Here is a 10,710-nt window from a genome sequence, read left to right as displayed (position 1 = left end):
CCCTTGGTCTCTCCTCCATATTTCTTATTGACTCCCATTGTCCATTAGTTAGACGATTAGTTCCGATTAGAGATATTTTACATATCTCTCGTTCCGATCCTAATATACCTAAGAAACTAGAGGTGGGTCGTTGACATTTTAAATATACCAATAGTACTTACATTTACATTACACATTATTAAATCGCGAATCGTCTAAATTAACATTTAAAAACATAGGTTTTTTCACTTTTCTTGTTAACCGTGTTCTTCGTTTATTTAAAATTAAACTAGATTTTGAACATGTGTTCACAAGGAACAGATTTTGTTACAATGCTACAATTTTGTACTACAATATTTTATGAATATAGTGGTTAAGTTAGGATACACATGGCGATGGTTTTTCTACCACTGTAATGGAAAGTTCCAATCTCCGTTCGAATTTTTTTGTGGGTAATATATCATCAGACTTCTTTTATATCTCTCGATACAGGTGTATGTTTAGATGAGTCATGTCCCATTCATCAAAAAACACATAGACTTAAGTCATCTTTATCAGTTTCTTTTTCTTGTACTGGTTGATTTTCAGTAGTACAATCTTCTTTTTCTTTTTTTATAGAAGTAACCAGCTTCTTTACTTTTTTTTTGTTTTTTACCGTCATTTTTATCAGAAAATCCCTGCATTTTAAATCATTATTTGTCATTTACGAATCTACGGTTTCTCACTGGTAAGCCAACTAGTTGATGGTTGATTCGTGTAGACGTAAACAGAGCAGCAACGAACACTTTACGTCGACGAGGACGATTAGTTGATCTGAGAGACTACTACAAAACTAAAAATAACTCTTTCGGGACAGTGGACAGTCGGGTTATCGGTTAACGTTGAAAATAAAATAACTAGGTATTCTGATTAATGAATGTGTTTCGATTTACGATTGATCTGCATTTTCGAAGGTCATGGATACTTCCATTAATAAAAATATTAGTTTAGAACAAAAGAAACAAATAGATATGGATTTACTAAACCTATGCAAAAACTCGTTTCATCCGTTTTCCATAGTTGAAGAACTAGCTTTTAAAAAGTTTGCAGGGTGGATTCCTGGATATAAACCGCCAACAAGAAAAACTTTGTCAGGTTCATTGCTTCAGGAATGTTATATCAAAACTGAGCAAATTATTAGATCACAAGTTGTTAAAGAAGTAGAAAATATCTGTATTACTACTGGCCTCTGGACATCTGGAGTAACTGAGACTTACATCGCATTAACAGGACAATATTTAACCGAAAATTTAGTATTTAAAACGGTTTCATTATCCTGCTGCCATTTTTCTGGAAACCATAATTTAGAAAACATCGCTTTTGAAATTAGTGAAATTATTAATCAGTGGGGTCTAAAACGAAAAGTACATTTTGCAGTAACTGATAATGCCTCAAATATGGTCAAAGCTATTAAATATATCCAGACCAAAAGAAGACAGCTCGACTTAAAATTCCGACAATTGTATTGACTTCTTAAATGTAAATCAAAACTTTACATTCAAACAAAATTCTTCTATACAAAGCCATACTCAAACCTATCTAGTTCTGCGGACTACACCTATGGAGCTCTGCAAACCCAACGTCGCTGAATATCATTCAGAGAGTCCAGTCTAAAGTGCTAAGATCGATAGTGGATGCACCATGGTACGTAAGTAATCAAATACTTCACTACGACCGAAAGATTCCTTTCATCAGAGAAGAAAGAAAAAGAAACCCATCGAGCCACAGAATCTCAAAATGAACGTACCATTCACCATGAAAATAAGCAAGTAAGGGAATTATTCAACAATGGTCCAGCTTCAATATTAGATAGAACCTGGCTCAAAGACCTACTTCAAAACTAAACCAAAATAGAATAAAGTGATAGAGACATCATTGGATGTCTCTCCTACACGCCAAAAATGAGTAACACATTTACTTAATACTTTGTAATGATGTACATTTTAAATAAACATGATTATAAAAAAAAATACAAAATAAATAGTACTGAAGATAACGTATTTTTTTAAACAAATGACAACAGTTCAAAGGAAAGAAATATGAATTTAGTAACAAATATCTATTTTTGAATACTCTAGCGACATCTATGGCTCGACTATCAAAACTCTGTTGAGATTTAGTATTTAGTAGGAAAGTTTTCCACAAAATAATTCTGACGGTATTGACATTGACTGCCATGTTTAGGCATTACCTTTAAAAAATTCAACGCTAATCAAGGAACATTTATTTAAAACTGATCTTTACTAAAATCACAACAATGATTGATAAGTCAGATTTAAATATTCTAAGAGACAGCGCCTGTATTAGATTCGATGATTAGCCTAAATAGATTTTCTTCTTCTAACCTACGAAGTTAGCCATCTAGGGGAAATTTTAAAATCTATTGAGCAACACGTGTCCTATCCTTAACCAATTAACCATTGATTACCTTAACTAAAATGGGATGAAACGTTTTCAGTTTGGAGAATAAGTTGTGCTGAATAAAAATTTTAAAAATATATTGTATAAATTGAGATACAGAAAATGCATGATACAAAGAAAAGAGACCTTTTCGTTGTACCATGCAAAAAATGCAATTTCATATTTTACATTTTCAGGCTCTCGGTGAATATATTTAAATTAAACTAGTACGCGACACCTAGGTTCTGTAGCAATAACTAAAATACAGATAGCAGGTTAATAGTTTATTATTTGTCCGGGTAGATGGCGCTGCCTATAAATTATGAAGGTATACTGGAGAAATTTAGACACAATGAAAACGCAATTTCATACTTATTTTATAAATTTTTATTAGTCTCCCAGCGAAATAAATATTAAAATATATTTATAATACAAAGATGTCTTTCATGACTAATCTAACCTAAGATTTTTTAATAAGTAACTCTAGCGTATCTGCCATCTATGTATCTACAAAATTCGTCTACTAGGAATTTGTTAAAATGATTGTTGGGTATTCATTAAAGTATTGTAAAGAATTTTTATATATGTATATGTATATACATGTATATGTATATTTTATCTCGGTGCATATCATATAATAATCTAAAAATTACTTTTAAGAATTGTTTAAACTTTACAATGTATTTTTATTCCTTTAAAATGCATGATCTATCAGCTTTTGCAAAACTGAAATCATTAATAAAACACAGAGTTAGACAAAATATTTATTTTTAATTATCTTTACAAAGATATTCTGTATATATCTCAAGTAGGTCTTATCAGTAAAAGAACTAGTAATATACAACGTGAATGTTAAAGAGTAATGATAAGAGGGTACAGGTTTAACCTTTCTATATATTTTACGAAAGTCAAAGCTGGAAGGTTAGTGTGTTGGTAGATTTCAGTTAAGTGGGTAAGGCATTAGGAAAGAAAATTCAAACATGAAGGCTATGGTCAGGACCGGAAGGGTAAGCTTGATTTTATTGATAATTTTTTTCATATTGTCAATAGGTATTTCAAAAATAATTAATCAGTGTTAAATGTACCTAAAAGAAAACTTTTAACCATAAAAATAACACTCTTGTTGATTAACACACATATAATCGACCTTTTATTTCTGCATTTTCATCTGCGGAATTTAGCAATTAGGCACCTCAAATTTTTATATTAATATGTTATTCTAAAATATTATTCTAATATTTGTTCTTCTAATATATTGGTTAAATATTGTTTTATATGGGTTAAACCACAATTAAAGATTTAAGTCAACTCCAATAATTTTTGAATTAGGTTTGTAGAAATAAATTTTAGACTTACAATATATTTTAATGAGCTTGGGATGAGCGGTTTCGACCACTACAATTTTCTGATCATCTTCAGGACTCCGGACAGGTTAAATTAAAATGCTGGAATAATAACATATCTTAACTAAAAGAGTTTTATCAGGTTTGTTGTAAAAGTGCCAATATTAGGTACTTATGTATGGTTTGAGGAAGTATATACAACTCTGTAACAACAATCCTTGCGCAGGCATATATAATACTATTATTTATATACTTCCTCAAACCATGAAACAAACCTGATATACTCTTTTAGTTAGGATATGCAATTGTTTTAGCATTTTCATTTAACTTGTCCGGGGACCTGAGAATGGCCACAAAATTTTAGTGGTCAAGACCGTTCGTCCTAAGCTAAATAAAATACATTGTAAGTCTAAAATTAAAATTTATTTCTACAAACTTAAATAAAATGTTAAATCGGATACAACGTATTGATATCTAACATTTAAGCAATGTGCATAAACTAATAAACATGGATTTCCATCTCTTCATCTTCTGTCAGATTCGTTGTCTGACCCGATTGGAATGATTAATGATTATAGATTGACAAAGTTCTTCATTGTTATTATCAGCAGTTCACAATCTTTCTTCCTTTTTTTACGTGGTTTACGACATTGGTCCTTCAATTTAAAAGTTGTATTTTGTCTGTCTACTTTACCTTTTACTTGAGCCCATATTAACTCTATTGCTTTTAGTTGACAGTTGATAAGGTGTCAAACGTAATACATACCGTTATTAAAACAACAACAGCACTGCATCTTGTGTGTAGTGTGAGGCGGTAAGCACAATACAGTTACATGGTTTTTCCCTAGCAGCGATAATAACAACTAGGTTTTTTTGTGTGCGAATAATACCCGTCCAAAATCAAAAGTTAGCTGATCAATACTAATAATCTCATTCAGTATCTTAGAGTCCTTGCTTTGCCATAAAATTATGGTGTGAGGACAGAGCCTTGAGGTACGCCATAATTAATAAAGATATTACTAGAGTAGCAATTTGGCATCTCTCTTCCAAAATTTGAGCTTTGAACTGAACCGCTTTAGAGCAGTGACTCTAAAACGCAGTAATTGACACAAAGTTGAACATTTGACAGTTGACTACATTTGAAAGTGACGGTAACAAAGAGATGGGACGATAACTAGGAGTTTAATAGCAACTGAGCATAGATGGCACTAGTAGATTTGACGAAAATATAGTATTTCATATTACTGGATATATTTCATAAGCCCCGACGTTACCCTACTATAACGAACGTATCAAAATCCGAAGTGAATACTAACCAAAGGGTGCTCTTACTGGTTATGGTATGATTTATTTTCTTACCAAATCATTCTCAAAAACAAGAAATATAGCTTTAAAATAATTTTGTTAAAACATTTTACTCTTTTGTAGTATCATATCATGTTTTTATAAAAGCTTTTATGATATTTTGGGCGACCTTTTTATCTACCATTCTTTATTATTTGATTTAGTTAAATCGTGATCTAACATCACACATGACTGCATTCTTATTACAAATAATGTTTTAATTATCAGCAGTGACTACTTATAGCATTTTATCAAATTCTCGGGTGCTTCATTCACGTTCTACTATAATGATAATTTTAAACATATACAAACAAGGTGATAGAAGTGTGATACATTAATTTATATGAATCATCATTATCGGCACGTCTTGGAGATAAATCTGACTCATACAACGTGACTCCAAATAGTATGATTTTTATTTGACTGTTTATTTACCGCGTTCCTCCCTTGTATATCTAGTAACTTCCTTTGAAATATTATTATTTTTTGTAGCTTAAGTACCTCGACAACTAAGGCGTTTGACACAGTGGAGTTAATTTATTCTTAGAGATTATACAATAGTCTTTAAGGAACTGTAGTAGATACTTTGGTGTATTCCTTAGAGTAGGGAATTCTACTCGTCAATGTTGACGAGTAGAATTCCCTACTCTAAGGTGTATTCACTTGGATGGTTTAGAATATCTGCAAGCAAATTATTTTTCCAGGCTTGGCTGGTGTACAAAACTTAAGCAACTTAAGCAAACTTAAACAAAAACATGTATTATTGGTATTCAAATAAAACAAGTCCAATCGCAAGGAAGGCCAACTTGTGAATCTATTATTTTTTTGCAAAAAACGACGATATTTTATATCTACCATGTGTTCCGTAATATTTTAATTTAAATATATGTAAATTATATTAATTTATTATTTGAGTGGATCAGTTCCATTCTTGCCTAAGCCCTATTTTCATTATAAATCAGAAATTATTATAAAAGTAAATTGGCGATAATAAGAAAAACATCCGAAGTAGAAACATTTTAATACATTTTGTAAAGAAAGAAGATATTACTTTAACTAAAATTTATATAAAGAAAGATTAAATGTGAACATGTGAATAATACTTTTGATATGAGCTCATAGGTTTGGCGCTAATACTAACTTTAAAATAAATAATACAGTTGTTGGCTAGGCAACGATAAAATAGGTCGAAAATAGTAATTAACGTAACAAATTCCGAAAGTGATATTTTATGAGACGAGTAGGAAATTTTTAGGATTCGCCTACGGCTCGTCCTGGAATCTTGCGAGTCTCGTAAAATTACTTTAGGATCGTGTTACGTACAATATTTTTTCTGCAGCCGTTTTATATAATAAAATGAATATATGGATAAACTTTACTTATAAATTTTTATTAAACACTTTAAAGTTACTCTCGTATTTGAGAGACAAAATGGTAAAATTCAACATTAGAAAAATCTACTTATGAATATTAATAACACAATTATAACAATTATTTACATTGATAAAGGCTTGATGGCTTCAAGATATTATATTTTTTCATTAGATATGCAAGAATGACTTCTTCATTTATAGCATGTACATTTTTATCATTGCTCCATTTTTGAAATAAATCGTAGACCAATTTATATCTCTTTCTTGACTTTACCGTCAATAATTTATAAATAGCGACTTTACCAGTTTCCCTAATATCATCTGGAATGATTTCCACTTCACTTTCACTGCTGATTTCCATTTCTTGGAGTTGAAAAACTGAGCGAAAACACATGAATCTTAAATGATAAGCGTTGTCATGATAAAATACAAAGTTGATGTTATTGTCAAAGTCGTTACCTAGCTACCCAAAATCGTCCCGATAGTGAAAAAATTAGTCTCGAGTAGCTACTTTCGGTAAGAGTTGTGTAAAATGGTCCTTTCGATTTAATAAATCATACAGAAAGTTTTTTTTTCGGGACGGCTGTAGAAAAATTATTTTAATGATCATTTTCAACGTCAGACTCAATTTAAACTACAGTTGGGAAGCTATCCTTAAAAATAGTGATGTTCTGAAGGCATATATTTAAGAAGATCGAATAAATCTTTTTTGTTTTCCTTTGTAATAGGTCGTCCACGAGAATACTGAGCCATCCTACTTTTTCTTTCTCTACAGATTTTTTTTTAATATCTTATAATTTCTTAATATCCTTAATAAGACAAGACTCTACTTCTTGAGCTTTTCTGGAAGCTGTGTGTTCGCCCCAAACATGCATGTAGCCAACATTATTTACCTCATCATAAATACCGAGATTATACACCCAGAGTTGTCGTTCGTAATATACTACACCAGTGGATAACATAGGTGTAGTAGGTAAAGTTTTTTTAAGGTCAAAAACCATAACTTGTTTTGTCCAATTGCTGGATTTAACTTCAATGTCTTTTTTTTTTCATATCTCTTACTGCATCTGCTCGCCGCAAACGAAGTTCATACTGAATTTTAGCGTAAGTGTTGGCTGCCCCAAAAATACTAGCTTGTGCCTTGAATTCGCCACAGGTTTGATTCGTTTCTTTGTGCGGTTAATAAAAATGTAACTTAAATTTACTATTGATTTTGTGTCGAAACATATGTGTCGATACTTATCAATGCCCTTTTTCGGTACACTGACTTTTGTACGTCATACATGTTTCATATTTAGATCGGGATATAAATACTTTCTATTACTATCCCTGTGGCAATAATGACTTTCATACGATGGAAATATCAATAAAACTACATTACATACCCTTTGCCCATCCGCAAAACTGGTCTTATTGTGTGGTATATGTTTTCCTTGTCGATTAAGCACGGGTATCCCGGTTTCTTGCGTTCTCTTCAATGCATTGGTCAAAGTGCCATCGCATAATGCTAGAGTTCCTTTAAAAAATTGTTTACAAACTGCTTTATCTTTGCTGCTATCATCTTGAAGTATATAACTTCGGGTTTTTCCTCTACGACTATTTTCCTTTTTTGTATATTTCCTGGCAATGTGTAAAATTTGTATCTGATCAACGAGGAATGATTGCTTCATGTACCAATTTATACTGTAGAATGTTTCAAAAATTTGCTTTTTTCTAGTTTGAGGTATTTTTTTGTAAACAGCGAAAGAGGCATTCACAATAATTATATTACAGGTCTTATTTGAGATGACTTTGCCTGTTGTATAAACATATTTGTAGCCCCGAACATGTTTATCTTTTCTTATGTATGTTTTTGTGGTTTTATAATGCGTTTTCGTCCATTCTGCAAATTATTTGGGTTTTTAATCGCATTATGCTGGTATTAGCTCTCATCTAATTAAAAAATATATACAAAAAAGGTTCTTTAAAATAATTTAGAAATTGAAAATAACTAAAATGTTTCAAGGAACATTTGCAATGTAAACAAAACCAAACAGCTCTAGTGATAAGAGTTTATAATAAATTTTGTGGAAGTTTTTGAAAACAAAGTTTTCAGTGTTTTATTGTTACATGTAAAATAATATTCTATATTGTTTTAAAATATCATTTTGGTACTTTTTTGTCAAAAATATTATGCCTAACTTGATCTATTAGTTTTTATTCTGAGTAAGAGCATAAATATGCCTAATCCTCATTTTTTATGCAAAAAAAATCAATAAAGTGAAAATAAAAAATTATACAAGAAACATATTAATCTAACCTGCAGTTTCATCATCTTTTTTTTTATTTTATGAGGATGGAAATTCTAAAAAACCGTACCAGATTAATCCATCCTTAGGGACCGCTGGCGTGTGTCGGATTCAGGGTAGAGGGGTACATCCGAGCCCATTTCCCCTAGAAGGAGGTCCTGCAAGCGGATGCCTTCCTGTTTTCCTGCCTACTAACTAAATCCACAGTGTCGTACTCTGGCACATAGTTTTTGTAGTTATCACTATCGTCACCTAATATGTCTGATATTGTAAACGTCTCGTTGCTTGCTGACGTCATGTTTAGTGGTTTAGGCTTACTGAGACTGACTCAAACTGTGTCAAAGTAAGTTTTGTTTGCTAAATTTGATCATACATGTCAACATTGTTTTATGTTAAATATCTGGATAGGTAACTTTGGCATAAACCGATATGAAGATTTTGAAGCGAAAGAGCAAAAAGCGCGAAATATAAAAAGTTGTGGGTTGTATAAGTATGCGACTGAGCCAATCATTTAAAATAAGTTTTCAAATTAGCCTTGACCTATGGACAGCTACAATATATATACTTAACTATTCGTTAGGCCAAAATATAATACGAATAATAAAAAATACCGTATGTACTAGAGAATTTGATGTAATATCCCTAGCATGTCGACAAATTTAACTATTGATGTATTATGTTTAGTGGTTGAAATGGACCGGAACGTAACGGAACGCCGTTCCGGTTCGTGAAATCAACGTTCCATTTCGTAAAACTGTTCTGGTACAGACCTATCTCATAGCGCTTATACGACGGTGGATAAAAATTACGACCTATTGTGATAAATTTTATAATAACATTGTCTATGCGTTAAAAGTTCTAGTTGCATTTTAATTAATTTGTATTTTAACGTTTGAATTATAAAACCTATTCATCCGAATTGAAAAGGAAATGCTTTCCGGCTTGTGAGTAAGCCACCGATTATGTTACACACAGCACACTTCCACCCATGTTTAATTTATCTGTGATGTTACACATTCACTCTATCTATATCAATAATTCGGTGACGTCACGGTCGATAAGTTTGTATTTACAGGTAGTACGCGAAAAAATGCTTCAACATTGATACACATCATGGTACAAGATACACATGATTGACTTATCTATTTATTTCCTTTTTCAACTTACATAAATAGGCATACTCTTTTTCTGTCGACGAATTAAATGCCAAATATTCTAGTGGATGACATTTACATCTGGAATTCTGACAAATTTTGAGTGATTTGATTTTAGCCTTGCTTTGACCTTTTCTTCCTACCAGGTCAGTCAGGTGGTACGTTAAGAATTTTTGCAGAGATTTTGCCGGTTGTAACATACAAAAGTATTTAAGTTCCGACGTTTTTCTTTATATATTATAGAAATTCTTCGAGTGTATCAGTAAAAAATCATATCTCTTCTAAGGTAAGACACTGCATTTTTTTTAACACTCGTAGACTTTTTGTCATAGATTTTTTTACTCAGGTTTTTATTTAATAAAAAGTTACGTATAGGTGCGCAGTTTCTGGTTGACTTAGTTTTTAATAGTTTGATTAGATGATTATACAATTATGTAATCGGTTCACTCCTTTTTAAATGACAACTATCATTACAGTTGAATCCATAAGCCAAATTATGCGGCAACTAATAATTGGGTGTAGTTCGACATGTTTAACAATGATTTGGCGATTACCTATAACCATAATCATACAAAAATTACTGTAATATTGAAATTCAATGAGCAAGTTCTTTAAGAAATGCTATTTTTTTATATAAAATAAATCAAAGATCCAAACTGTAGATAGGGATCCAATAAGTTAAAGAAGAAACATGAAGTAAGCAAAGCACTATTTTCAGATAAATATTATATAAAAGGTGTTTTTGTTTGTTGCTAGAACAGTGTAATAAACTGTTTTTTGACCAAAAACT

General features: G+C 31.3%; 1 protein-coding gene across 2 annotated transcripts in view; it reads left to right on the top strand.

The window, feature by feature from the left end:
- The first annotated feature begins 3,269 nt into the window (after positions 1-3,269).
- Positions 3,270-10,710, top strand: part of LOC140439522 (pyruvate kinase-like) — a 43,047-nt gene continuing 35,606 nt past the window's right edge. The window contains exon 1 of one of the 2 annotated variants that reach the window (XM_072529490.1): positions 3,270-3,425. In XM_072529490.1, coding sequence (XP_072385591.1) covers positions 3,399-3,425 — 27 coding nt within the window. In that variant the 5' untranslated portion in view covers positions 3,270-3,398. Of the gene's footprint in view, positions 3,426-10,045; positions 10,207-10,710 lie in introns of those variants that run through there. The other variant, XM_072529491.1, reaches the window with a different exon arrangement.

This window comes from Diabrotica undecimpunctata, chromosome 4, assembly GCF_040954645.1.
Source record: "Diabrotica undecimpunctata isolate CICGRU chromosome 4, icDiaUnde3, whole genome shotgun sequence".
In the NCBI taxonomy this organism is placed as follows: domain Eukaryota; kingdom Metazoa; phylum Arthropoda; class Insecta; order Coleoptera; family Chrysomelidae; genus Diabrotica; species Diabrotica undecimpunctata.
The sequence above is the reverse complement of the archived record's forward strand: the minus strand, read 5'-3'. Positions and strand labels throughout refer to the sequence as shown.